Below are 14,175 nucleotides of genomic sequence, written 5' to 3' on the forward strand. Positions count from 1 at the left end.
GTATATTTTATACAACTATAGTTCATAATTTACAATATGTTATTAATTAATTATATTTTTTTTGCATTGAGAAGGATCGAAAACATCGGTTGAAACATCTAACGGATTAATTTAGATGAATGATGAAATTTGTTTATCAATAACCGCGTAAACTCTTATTGATTTTTTTATTCTTTTTTATTAGATTTTTTATTTTAATATTTTCATTTTCTAGAGAAGTGATTTTATGGAAGCAATATCATTTTAATTAAAATCAGAATATATAAATTCAATATAATTTAAACACAATATAATTTAAATAATTTTTTCACAATTTTTAAGAGATTTTTTTTACTTCGTGCCTCACTTACTTTTTTACTTGCATACTTAAATATTTTTTTCTTCTTTTTACTTTCTCTAAAATTTTTGCGGCATACCGGTGTACATACCGGTTAAAAAAGCCCTGCATAAATTTGATAAAACATTCGTGTAGAGCGATAAAACATTCATAAGAGATCCAATGAAATAACAAGATGATGATCCCAACTTAAATGAATGTTCAATGTGATAAATCGATTAATTAACGCTAAAAGTCGTGAATACTGAGATATCCCGCGCGCGCGGTTCTGCGCGTCATTAAAATCACGAATACGATCAACCGTACTTGTCACGACAACTCATCCTCATGACCAACTTTTGTTGCAGTTTCTGGATGCCTGCGAGAAGTTTGGCATCGTTAACGTCGAGAGGAGCCAGAACACGTATGTGGGTGCCCTGGTGTTGCGGCAGCCCCTCGACTACCGGGAGAGGCCTTTCTATCAGCTACTACTGCGAGCGAGCGTGAGTCTCTCTCTCTCTCTCTCTCCCCTCCTTCCCTCTTCCCACAACTCTCTCTCAATTCGTGGATTGATTCTAATTATGCACACCGCGAAGGAAAGCCAAATGCCGTTTCTCGCAAACACATCAGATAAACTCCAATATCAGAGACGTGCAAAGGATTTTTGGGGCCCTAGTGTAAAATAAAGATAGGTTCCTACCTGTTCGTAAAATTTGTATTAAAAAAGTTTTGAAGAGTTTAAAAAATATAACAAGACAGTATAATTAAAATTATAGCGGATCACAAATTATCAATTATGCATCTCCGTTATAGAAAATTACATAGATATATAATACATATAAAAGCCAGATTGGGTAAAAAAATTGCATCACCGATTTATAATTTCACATTAAATTTTATATATAAAGATTTTATTTAATTTAAATTATTTTCTACTTTTATGAAGTATAATTGAAATGTAAATGAATATTATTTGCATGTGCAAATTAAATTAAATAGAAATTAATTTAGATAGAAACAATAGAAACAATAAAATAAATCAAGGAAAAAAAGATTTGTTAAAACAACTGAAAACTTCACTGATTCAATAAATCCGCAATGTACGGACAGTCGGTTTTCTATATTAAAGCAGTAAAGTAGAATAAATTAGCGGTTGCAAGTAATCATCGTTATAACAGCACAGCACAAATTTGTTAATACAGCAAAAGATATAAATTTTCTATTGTTACATTAGCAATTTTCATTGTAGCAAAGAATTAGCTGAATTAACATACTGTCATAACATTACATTTATAAATATAATTTCTTTGTTAAATCATCAAATCTTCTTAATAAGATATTGAACCTGCTATAGCTTTGCTGAACCATCCAATCTATTTTTTCTGTGATATATTTAAGTTATGTAATGTTAATATAGACAAGGTAAGCAACAAATATTCGACGAATTGCAAGGCTCACGATAAGATTTAATTGCAAAGACAATATGCATATGAATGTTCTCAGAATAAGAAAGATAAATAAGAATAAGAGAAATCGAGTTAATAATCATACATGAGCACCATGTTCTTTCGACCAATGTAAAGATATAAAAATCGATAAGATATGAGAGATTCAAATACATTAAATATTTTAACAATTAGAATGAACTTTCGGTTTTAAATTATTGCAACAAATAAAACTTTGGAATTCCTTAGCACTGGAGGAGGCCCGCTAATGCATGTTGTGCACTCCTCTTTGCACGGTCCTGCAAGATGTGCAACATCGAGATTGCGGGAGAATTCGGGATACGAGAGAATTTGCGAACTAACGAGGATGCGAGAATGACGTACCGGACGTGCGTCGGGCGGACTTGCGTGTCTGTTGTCGGCCAGTTTGACTTGAACACCAACCATCCCCGTTCAGAACCGAAACGAGCGATTCTCGCGGCAGCGTTAATTAACGGTTGAACGTTTCTCGATAATTACGTCTATGACGTTTAAACAACATTTCTAAATCAGTAGCTTTGTTCGCGCTGCAGTAGTCCCACTTTGATAAATTGTATCTGTTACATATTAAGTAACTCTCCTTTAATTTAATTCCTTTTTTCCGTACTTATGTGGTACATGTTCTAAAGCCGATTGGATCGAAGTGCTTTCTTCCACGAAGAAAGGCCTTCGTATTATTTAAAATGAACTCCGTGAGTTCCCGGTGAGCGTGAAGAACACTATCGAATTTACGTGACTTCAAAGGGTTTACAGATAAAAGGCAGACGGCGATGGACCTGGTATCCGGAAATCGGAAACCTCAGTTACCTCGGTTATCCTTTGATTCCCATCGACGTCGTTCCGATACATTAAAATACATCGTAAACACACATAGAAAAAGTCTAAGCTCGCCGACTCCCCGTATCAACTAAAAAGCAATCAGGATTTACTATGCGTTTTCATGCGCGAAAACGTATCCCGCGCCGCAAAGCGGCAAACATTGAGCTCATTTAGATTTTACATTGCGAACGTGCTCGTATGATCGATGCGGTTTTCCCACCCATACATCGATTTTGCGGTATTTTCCTTTCGCCGCAATATCTGAGGAATATAACGCGAAATTGAAGAAAAACAGTAAATATTTGCCCGCCGTACGAAAGCGCACGAGCAATGTAATGGCACGTTTTCTCATCGCACATTTAGCGTTAAATGCGAGTCTCGTCTCTCATCGTCGACGCGTTGCACCGCAATCTTTGCGTCAGACACGTAGGGAAATAATAAAAGAAAAAAATATATATATGAATCGTCGGCGACTATAGTGACTGAACAGTAGACAAGAAATCTCTTCTTATATTTTCTGTTTGAATTTAATATCCTTATCGAACGTGCCTTGTATTATAATTACGATTATCTTTCAAGTGTTCTACTGAGAATCGCAGCTCTTCTGCTGGAGATCCTATTATAATTATCATGTCGGAGATATAACTGCACCGAGAAAAAAATGATTGTATTTATTATATTTGTAGTTATTTTTTGGAACTACTATATATTTATAATTGTTTTAACCATACGAAGTCAATTGTACTATTATAATCATAGTCACATACACTGTTTGAAAATCTTAATTTTTTTTCTTAATATATTTTTTGTTATTACTACCACATAAATAGAAAAAAAATACTTATATTTATTATAATTGCGATTTTCTATTTTATTTATTTTTATATTTTGATATTTTTGTATATATATTAATATATAAATACCAAAATTTATTTTGATATGTATATATAAATATTATTTGATTTGTATATATATTAATATATACCATATATATTAATATTTGAAATTATAGTACAATTTATATTTGAAATTATAATATTGTATAATATTATATTAATATTTGAAATGATAGTATAATTTATAGTACAATTTTGTCATGTTTTAGAAAACTATTATATATTATTATTATTATTACCCCCACACACACACACACACACACACACACACACACACACACACACACAACATTATAACCATAAACCATAGGACCTTCCCTGATTGTAATTATTTTGTAATTATAATAGTCATAAATATCGAATATTTTTCTTTCAGTGCAGTAATACTGAAATTGCTGAAATTGAAACTTTCATATTTGAAAGGTTTTCCGGCTTCCTGGAAACATATTTTTCCAAAAACCGGAAAAAATCAACGCGTACATTAAAAAAAAAACACTAAAAAATAAAATTAAATTTTGAGCGATTAAACGGAGATTTTTTTTCCATGTATCAACGGAGATTTGATAAAAAAGCTAATCTCCAGCCGAAAACCGGATAGGTGGCAACCTTGCTTGTAATCCAAATGAAAAGTATTATTTTACGATCTTGGAGAACAGATTCTCCCGGTCATTCAACCCCCTGCAATAAATGGCGGTCTGGAATTAAAAGCTGGTCGAATCAAAAATCACCGAAATGTTCTTACAGCTAAATCGCGGACGTTGTCGGATTTTTCTCTCAATAATTGGAGATTCTCGAGGGGCGTGGAGGATTAATTAATCAACGTCGTGCGCGCTTTAACGCGGAACGTCATCCTCGCGCGTTCACGTGTGCGAGATAAAGAGATAATTGCGGTTAGTTGCGACACTTGGTGTGCTCGTGAACGGCGAAAAGCGAACGAGCTCTTTCTGTGCGAGAGCTGTAGAGATTGATTTTAATTACGCGTTCTCTCCGGAAGCGACCGAAGTGCCGTCCGTTTTACTATGCAAGAAGACTGTCTCGTTCGCGATAGTGCGCATAATTACAGCGGCGAAACGAACGGACGCGTAAATTACAACTGTAGCGACTGTCACTGTGCGAAATAAACCATTGCGATAAAAGTCTAGTTAAAAATTTTATATCTTTTTATTTCGAAGGATTTACTTTTTCCTCATTAGAACGCGCGCAAATATTAATCATTAATACAAACAATTGTATAAGCCACTGATCTGTTGCCTTTGAACGTTTCGGTCTCGGAATGGACGGTCCGTGTCCCAGATTAATTTTTATTACTTTAACAAATATATAAAAATTGTTAAGTGATTTTACATATACTTTAACATCTTTAGAAAGTATTTATAAGACTGTGTATTTAAAAAAAGCTATAACTAATTATTTGCTGTTCATAATTTTTTGAAGAAATGAAATGTACAGGACATGAACAATCCAATCGTCTGTTCTAAGAGATAAGAATACGGAGATTTGGATTATACGTTGTGAATGCGGTGTGTCGGATTGACTTGCGTGAATCTGAATCCTTCAAAAAGGAACAGTCGCAATCAACTTGATCGTGCGAATTTTATCTGCAGGATGGCCTGAACAATGGTACCACCGGCGTCGAGATCAAGGTGGCGGACATTCAGAACAGTCCGCCGGAATTCTTGGATTCCTTAACAGGCGTGGTGCGTGAAGACGATCCTATCGGGACCCTTGTGATGACCGTAAAGGCCCGAGATGGCGACAGAGGCATGCCGCGGAAGATGATCTATGAATTAGTCACTAGTGAGTATTCAATTTTCTTTCTCTTTTTATCTAAATCAAAGATTGTACAAATACAAATTCGTATTCCCATCCGAGTTAAAGAACTTTCATCAAATTAAGGTCAATTGTATATATGTGAATTAAACAAAGATAATTTATTAGGTCATTTAAAAAGTATCCGCGGTTTTTTGTTCAATTTTTGAATGAAAAAAACCGCGGATACTTTTTAAATGACCCAATATTATAAAAAATGTAAAAATAATTTAGATGTTAGACAAATATAAGGTAACCGCACCTAATATGGCTTATCTAAGCTTTGCGCTTTTTTTGTAATTTTTTGCTGAGTCCAAAATTGAAAACTGGTGCTCAGATTCTTAAGGGAAAACATTTTTAAACATTAATTTAAAATATGAGGCGTTTTCAAATATTTATTTAAGTGCTTTGAAAGTTAAAAAAAGTTATGATATTTAAGTCATATTGGATACACATGTTATATGTTTACCTCTTTTTTATAAAAAAGGTGTTAGAGAAATAAAAAATAGATTTAATGTTACTTTTATAATTTTATAACTTTTTTAACGTATGATATATGTTATTTATTGACATATAAAAAGCACAACAAATTATTTTCCAAATAATCGACTTACCTACTCTACTTATCGACTTAACTTTCCAATATTTAACAGGTGAATTAAAATCCATGGTCTAAAATATCAAAAAAGAGCATTACAATCGATACTTATTGTCAGTGTGTCTAAATTAGCCATATTGATTCTATCTTAGAAAAAATTTCCTCTCTTTAGTTATAAATAAAACGGACATATAAACTAAATACGATGTCGTAAAGTGTAAATAAAGAGATTACAATAATATAATTAATAACTATCACTTGATAGTTATAGACAGCAATAATTTTTGAAATATTAGATCGCAACATTCTGTATTTGGCTTCAATGATGACAGATGGACAAACTAAGCAATTAACAAAAGTCACATCGACAGCCTGCAAGATTATTGTATTATTTGTCGAATTGTGAAACTACAAACAGCGAGAAGATCACATTACAGTTACCTTACGATTAGACATACGAATCTGTTTGTACTTAGTGTAGTAATATAATAGATCTAATTTTCATTGATAGAAAGCTTCAACAGATACACGAAACATAGAATTTCGTAAGATTCATGATTTCGGGTAAAACGACTCGATAAAATTACCGAATTAATTATGGTGACACGAGTTTTCACGTGCGACAATAAAAGATTTTCACGTCAAATGTCGAATGTCGAACGTCTGTCTTTCCCACAGACCCATTTGATTACTTCTTGCTGGACGACGACACGGGCGAGCTGAGGACGGCGAAGCCGTTGGACAGAGAGGCGCTGGAGAACTCGACGGGCGTGCTCACGCTAATTGTGAAGGCCCGCGAGCTGATCGACGGTATACCTGGAAACGACAAATTGACGGTATCGACTGCCGAGGCGACCGTGACGATTAAGGACGTCAATGACGAGCCGCCTACGTTTAATCGGCGCGAATACAACATCGAGATCCCGGAGAACGTGCAGGACGGCACGCCATTGCCGCATCTGGACATGACTGTAAAAGATCCGGATGTGGTGAGCACAGGGCCAATTCGTCGTAGATCATATCTGTCCAACTTTAGCCTCTGGAACCAGAACGCAAGGTCACCAATGCAAAATTGTATTAAATATTTTTACGTCGACGACCTTGCGTTTCGGTTCTGAAGCTAAAGTTGAATAGGCTTGCCATTGATGTACCTGTCGCGTTCGATTTTAAATGCAGAGTATTTTCCCGTGCTCTTTCTCTCTCTCTCTCTCTCTCTCTCTCTCTCTCTCTCTCTCTCTCTCTCTTTTTCTCTCTCTCAATTCTCGGGATGAAAATGGGACTGGAACCCGCAGCATCCCGCATTCGAGCGCAGCCAATAATCCGGCGAACGCCGCCGTCATCGAAAAAAATCAAGGGTTAATCCAGCACGCACGATAAACGCCTTTGTTAATGTATATAGCATTTACATTAATGTATTCGGCTTTTTGTAAAGCTCCCGTATGCTCGCGCGTAACAATAGCGAACAGTCGGAAAGGCGCGTCGGGTGAATACAACTCGGTTATTAAATGTCCGCACATTAATGGCAGTACAAAATGGAACGGCAAGGATAAATAATTCATGATACATTATAAAGCTTCAATTAAATATAATTATTATTTTGTCGCAGTCGTATTGATCGTTGGATGCGGCTAAACGTATTTTCATTGGTTGCGTTTAGCAGAAAAAGAAACAATTGTTGCTTTTTCTGCTAAATGCAATTAATGAAAATACGTTTAGCAGCATCTAACGATCAATACGACTGCGACAAAATAATAATTATATTTAATTGAAACTTTATAATATATCATGAATTGATATCGAAAAATTCTTTAATACGATTGATTTTTATATTTAGATTCAGTGATAAGAACTAATAAGGGAAAACATTCTAAATTGCAAAAATGATATTGAAAAACATTTCCAGTCGAAAGATCATGTTTGAAATAGGAATTTTAGATGGTCAAATCTTAGGATTCTGTACACGACTTGGGCCGAAACATGTTTGACCATTTTAATTTATATAAAAAACATTAAAAAAAAATTTTTTCAAATAAAAATTGTAGAATTTGAAGAGGGCCATCAGATGAACTTACCTTAAATGTACTTATAAAGTCAGGTGATTTTTTTCTCATTGGGCTCAAAGTAGGTTCTGAATCCAAAATCTAAGTAGCTCTTCTGAGGATTTCTTCAAACCTTACAACTTTTATTTGAAACTTTTTTTTAAAACATGTTTTGTTCTCGAGATACTTTGTGCCTAATAAGGAAACTACACGAAGTATTAAATTCTGATTTTAATGAAACTTCGAATACATATCGGTTATATAAAAAGATGAATTAAAGAAATACTATAGTTGCGACGGAAAAACAGTTTGAAGGAATGAAATCACCCCTTATAAGCAACACGGGTTTTAGCTTTATTCGTTGTATCTTAATTAAAAACTTCGAGATATCAAAAAATGCTTTATACAAAATTTTTACAATACCTCGTTCATTCACGTCAATAATATTTTTGAAAAATAAAAAAAATTTTTTTAAAAAAAACTGTTTATTAAAAATATTATTGACATAAATTAATAGAAGTAATTTTATTGTGAACTTTTCGTATAAAATATTTTTTGATATCTCGAATAGTTTTCGAGATAAAATGGAAAAAACTCTCTTAAAATCGCTTTACCACATAAGGGATGATTTCATCCATTCAAATCATTTTTCCACCGCGACGGACATTTTCTAAATTCTTTTTACATAACTTATATATATATATATATATATATATATATATATATACACACACACAAAGTTTCATTAAAATCAGAATTTATCACGTGTGGTTCAGTTGTAAGTTAAAATAGCCAAACATATTTCGGTCCAAGTTGGGTACAGAATCCATAGAATCTCAAGATTTGATCTAGATCTCAAGATGTGAACCTATTTCAAACGTAGTCTTTCGACTGGTAATGTTAGTTTTTTGTATCACTTTACAATTTAGAAGGTTCTTTTGTAAAGGAAAGACCAATCATATTAAAGGATTTTGCAAAGCTGCTTTTTCTATTGTTCCGCACGTATTGTAACACGTTTCACCTTGCTCTTTCGATCGCGGGAGATCCTATCCAGCACACATCTCGCAAAGAGGACTAAGCCCATGACATTTTCACTTTAAGGGCTTAAACTCCGTGTTCTCCTTACGACTGGAGGACATAACGGGTGCGTTCACCGTGGAGCCCGTCTTGGCGACTGGCAGCACATCCGTGAATATTCGCGTTACAAACGGCTCGCTTGATTACGAAAACCCTAATCAACGAAAATTCATTATCCTGGTAAGTCAATTGGAGATATTTACCTCTCTCGCCTTTTTCAATTAATTTTAGAATAAATTAAATCAATAACTCCTTCAAAAGAAAAATAATTCTTTCTTCACACTGAGAAAAATTTCTGGTTGAAAATGAACGAACCAGAAGATTCTGATCATATCAATCAGAATTCTAATTATTTCAACTAGAATTATAATATAGATTCAATCAGAATGTTCTTGATTTGTCCATTTTCAATTAGAATTTCAATTAATGCAACTAAACTCTTTTTCCTATGTAGAAGTGATGTAAAATAAATAGGAAATTAATATAAAACATAAAACGTAACGTAATTTAGTGAAAATAAAATTCACTTGATTGTTAATAATTAATTAATTAATTGTTTCACATTTATTTACGATTTAATACAATAATCAGAAAGATATCAAATGACATTTCTCTTTCTCTTTCCGAGGCAATTAATTATATAAGCCGATAATGATACGCAAAAATTGCGCGGAAAATAAACGCGTGCGACGTGGTGATTATCGTTATCAGGTCGTTGCCGAGGAAGTCCACACGAATCCGAAACTCTCGTCTACGGCGACAGTAACGATCTCCATCACGGATGCAAACGACAATGCTCCTTCCTTCGGGAGCCCCACGTACACAGCTACAGTGTCCGAGACGGCGGCCCCAGGGAGCCCAATTATAACGATTACGGCGAAGGATCGCGACAGCGGGCGGTAAGGGCTCGTTAAGCTCGCGCTTTGTACCGTAAGACATCAAAGCACGTTCACCCTTCATTTACGTTGCAATTCTCTGTTCCGCAGCTTCGGTACCGCTGGCATAGTCTACCAATTACTTGGCCAGGGCGCGGAGCACTTTGCGATCGACAAGAAAACCGGCACCATCACCGTCGCACCTTGCCCGACACCCGGCACTTCGCCCTGTCTGGATTACGAGCAACAGACGGAGTATTTTCTCACTTACAAAGTAATCCTCATAATCACGATATTAATAAGCCTGATAATATTATTATATTTGAAAAGCAGAAATAATATAGAACTGCTCGAATTTTATGATTTGGTCAAATTATTAGTCTCTAAAAACAGGAAATTCCATTCATCTAGAATCTAGAATATACATTTTTCAACGTATTTTTAACGTATTTATTGTAGAAGGTTTTATAAACGAGTAAAAACTAAACGTAGAGATTTTATAATTGAGCAAAGATTAAATAAACATATTTTTTTTAGGCGACAGATGACAATGGGGAAGGACAGACAACGAGCGTTTCTTTGCGCATCAGTCTGGTAGATGCGAACGATAGTCCGCCGCGTTTTCTACAGGACAAGTATCGTGCGGTGGTGGATGAAGGTGCAGAGAAATTCGAGCCCGAGCTGAAGGTTCAGGCGCGCGACAAGGACAAGACGTCCAAGATCACGTATGCTCTGGTGGGCGGTAACGAACTGGGCTTGTTCTCCGTCGATCCGGATACTGGCGAGATCACCATCAAGAGCCCGGTTGACATGACCAACGCCACCCACGATTGGATCGGTCTAACTATACAGGCGAGCGACGGCATATTCGTCGACTCCGCGCTCGTCAACATCACCGTCCGCGACGTTAACAACAACGCGCCCATGTTCCCGCACGACATATACACGGCCAGCATCGCGGAGATATCGCCGATCGGTAAGTATCTGGATTATCTGGATTACGCTTAACGACGACCGTGCGTGTCCCCGATTGCGCAATTACGAGCAATCTCGAGGGTGTAATCAAGGTTGCCGGATATGGGATATCTGCTTGGAACGATGTTTCGTTCGCTAAGAGGACTTACGTTTTCACTGCGAGACATTTCATTATCATTTACTGAACTAATCTCGGCAATTAAGTTGACTGTGGTAGTTGACTGTATTCGTCTTTTCAGGAACTGTCGTAGAGGAGGTAACCGCGACGGACGCCGACAGCGGAGTTAATGCGGAGTTGGTTTACAGAATACAGAAAGGAGCTTTCGACGATTTTACCATTAACGAAACCACCGGTGTCGTCACAGTGTCCCGAAAATTGGATTACGACGAGAAGAACACGTATCATGTAGAAGTCATAGCATTCGACAAAGGTAATTTTGTCATCACGATTGATTGAAAAAAATTAAATGGAAAATAATAATAGCATTAGTGTTAATACACGAAAGCTAAATTTTTTACTTTACGAAACGCAATTTAACGTGTCGTTAAAATTATTGCAATTGACTCTACTTACTCGATTTTTGCGTTTTATTTTAGGAACACCAAGCCTGACCGGAACGACGACGCTGATGATCGAAGTGGAGAACAGTAATGACAAGGCACCGTATTTTACGCCCGAAACGCAGTTGGCCGAAGTTACAGAGGATACGCCAATCGGCACCGTTTTCACAACATTGAAAGCCACAGATCCGGACAGCACGAATCTCGAAGCTTTGAACTTCGCTATTTCCGAACCAATCACCGCTATTGACAGAAATGGTCAACGCGTCAACGACAGCAAATCTTTTAAGGTACGAGAAACGTTTCCATTTAACTCTCATTTAGGAAATCTTTTTGATCCATGTAAATTCACGTATAATTCTATCCACATATATATATAAAGATAAAAGTATTTTTTTGTATATGTAGTAAACATTGACTATATATTTTTTCGTAAAAAATCTATGTTATTCAATTTTCTAAATTCTAAAACATAAATAATATAGTAATTAATACATTTGATCATTTGTATATTTTATAAAGCATATGATTTATAGATAATGTGTGTGTGTGTGTTGTATTATTTTTAAAGTATTTCTTTATTTTCAGATAGCTTATTTTTATCTTTTTATCACATTTATTTTCATTTACTTTCGTAGGACTTCTTCGCAGTCGATCGCGCTACTGGACAGGTTTCTGTCGTTCGAGCTTTGGATCGTGATATAGCGGCGACGGTAAGCGTCACGATTGTCGTAAGTGATACCACGGCGCCTACATTGCAGCAGGGACGAGGTAAATAATACATTTTTCCATAAAATGATACGAAATATTCTTTGTTATTTTTGATATGCATCATACAATTTTTAATAGGTAAGCTGGTAGTTACTATTATCGACGTGAACCACATGGCGCCAGAATTTCTGAAGCCGTGGACTCGAGAAAATCCACGGTATCTGATAGAGATGCAAGAGGAACAACCTACTGGTGCTGTCGTGGGTGCTTTCACGGCAACAGACGCTGATAGTAACATAGCAGGATACGCCATCGATCCGCCAAGCCCTTACTTCAATATTGATAATATTACTGGTAAGTTGCTCGTCGTGAATCCCATGTCAGTTTCACGTAAGCCTGTACCGAAAGTCACTGTCGAAAATCAATTTGCTTACTCAAGCAGCACTTTACTATAAGTAAATGGCATATTAAAGTAATCTCGAAATCATTTCTGTGAGTAGAGTGAGTGTTTAAATATCTTTGTTTTTTCACCGTATTATTATTATTACTCTTTTCATTGAGGAATAAATAAATTAGATAAAAATGATCGATATTAAATCGGGTACATCTTAATGCGATTTTATGCGAGATACTAAATTTATATTTTTTACTAGCAAAAATCGATCCCCTTCAAATGTGTTTTTGTTTACAGGGATTGTAAGAACTAGTCAGGTGATCGATTATGAAGAAACAAAGCAGTTGGAATTCACGGTGGTCGCTTATGATTCTGGAGTGCCTCAACTTTCCACGACTGCGAAAGTTACCGTTACTGTGATTAACGTGAACGATCAGGATCCAAAGTTTGAGAAGGAGCTATATAACGCGTCAGTGAAAGAGAATTCTCCGCCTGGTACTCGCGTTATCGTTGTGAAAGCTACGGATGGTGATGAGGGACCTTTCGGCGATGTCAGTTACAGCCTAATTGGAGAACACGCTGCTGACTTTAACATCGGTAAGTTAACAAATACGATCGATTACATAGCTCTGGTTGTAAAATATAAAGTCAAATAAATTAAGTATCTTTTACTTCTCTATTATATTGAATATAAAAGTCTTTTACTTCATTGGATTTTTAATCATCAATATAAAATAATAATAAGGTTTAATTCTTTAATATTCACACTTATTCACGCAATTTTTAGGACATGAAACCGGAGAGATTACTGTAGGCGGTGCTACAGTTCTCGATAGAGAAGTGACGCCGGAAATCACCATAACGGTGATGGCCAGCGACGGCGCCCATATAAATTCTCGGCGAAGCACCACCGTGCCGGTGGTTGTCAAGTTAATTGACGAGAATGATAACAGACCAATATTCTCACAACACAGTTACAGAGCTTCTGTCGCGGAGAATTTGTCCGTTAATCCGCCGGCACCTATCTTGCAGGTATTGTCATCTAAAATCGTCCTGAATCTCTTGAATAAAATAATAATTTACATCATAAATAGATAAGAATTTTTTCAAGTATAATCAAGCTTTTCTTGTCGAGAAAAATCTTTTTCACTTTATAATGTATTTTTAATTTCCAATATTCTTTGCAAGATTTTTAATATTACATAAAACATATATATAAAATATATAATATATAAAATTTAAAAAAATTTTTAAAGTTTATAATAAAATTAACATATTTATGATGTCTTTTAAGGTACGAGCGGCAGATCAGGACGAAGGAATAAACGGCGAAGTCTGGTACACAATCATCAATGGGAATGAGAATGAATCGTTTTCATTAAATCGCGAAACTGGTATCCTGTACCCCGCAGCCGCCCTCCTCGGCAGAGCCGGTTCTTACAGAATCGAGGTCGAAGCACGTGACGGCGCCGGAAGTGGTCCGCACTCGGACAGATGTTACGTCGATATAAGAGTCACACCTGTGAATCAGCATAAACCGCAGTTCGTAATGCCGGAATTGACAAACGCGACCGTGGAAGTGCCAGAAGTACGTACAGAAGAAAGAATATTTCTTGTTTGT

The 14,175-nt window shown here is 35.8% G+C and overlaps 2 protein-coding genes and 1 long non-coding RNA gene across 6 annotated transcripts in view; 1 reads left to right on the forward strand and 2 right to left on the reverse strand.

Moving 5' to 3' along the window:
* Cad87A (cadherin 87A) overlaps positions 1-14,175 on the forward strand; it is a 271,251-nt gene that overhangs the window by 252,287 nt on the left and 4,789 nt on the right. For all 3 annotated transcript variants that reach the window (XM_087412529.1, XM_087412530.1, XM_087412531.1), the window contains 14 exons: positions 685-819; positions 5,120-5,312; positions 6,601-6,911; positions 9,063-9,218; positions 9,750-9,937; positions 10,025-10,187; positions 10,451-10,889; positions 11,128-11,319; positions 11,486-11,739; positions 12,088-12,220; positions 12,299-12,514; positions 12,852-13,151; positions 13,342-13,586; positions 13,849-14,142. In XM_087412529.1, the coding sequence (XP_087268655.1) occupies positions 685-819; positions 5,120-5,312; positions 6,601-6,911; positions 9,063-9,218; positions 9,750-9,937; positions 10,025-10,187; positions 10,451-10,889; positions 11,128-11,319; positions 11,486-11,739; positions 12,088-12,220; positions 12,299-12,514; positions 12,852-13,151; positions 13,342-13,586; positions 13,849-14,142 (3,219 nt within the window). The remainder of the gene's footprint in view (positions 1-684; positions 820-5,119; positions 5,313-6,600; positions 6,912-9,062; positions 9,219-9,749; positions 9,938-10,024; positions 10,188-10,450; positions 10,890-11,127; positions 11,320-11,485; positions 11,740-12,087; positions 12,221-12,298; positions 12,515-12,851; positions 13,152-13,341; positions 13,587-13,848; positions 14,143-14,175) is intronic.
* The window catches only part of Rpp21 (ribonuclease P protein subunit Rpp21), a 51,390-nt gene that overhangs the window by 31,420 nt on the left and 5,795 nt on the right, over positions 1-14,175 (reverse strand). The gene's annotated exons all lie outside the window — the stretch shown is intronic.
* On the reverse strand, positions 6,289-11,545 carry LOC147907524 (uncharacterized). The gene is made up of 2 exons (XR_015547139.1): positions 11,463-11,545; positions 6,289-6,738 (listed from the first exon to the last, which is right to left on the reverse strand). It is a non-coding gene; the product is annotated as an uncharacterized LOC147907524 (long non-coding RNA).

This window comes from Acromyrmex echinatior, chromosome 13 (genome assembly GCF_024713525.1).
Source record: "Acromyrmex echinatior isolate Ae372 chromosome 13, ASM2471352v2, whole genome shotgun sequence".
NCBI lineage: Eukaryota > Metazoa > Arthropoda > Insecta > Hymenoptera > Formicidae > Acromyrmex > Acromyrmex echinatior.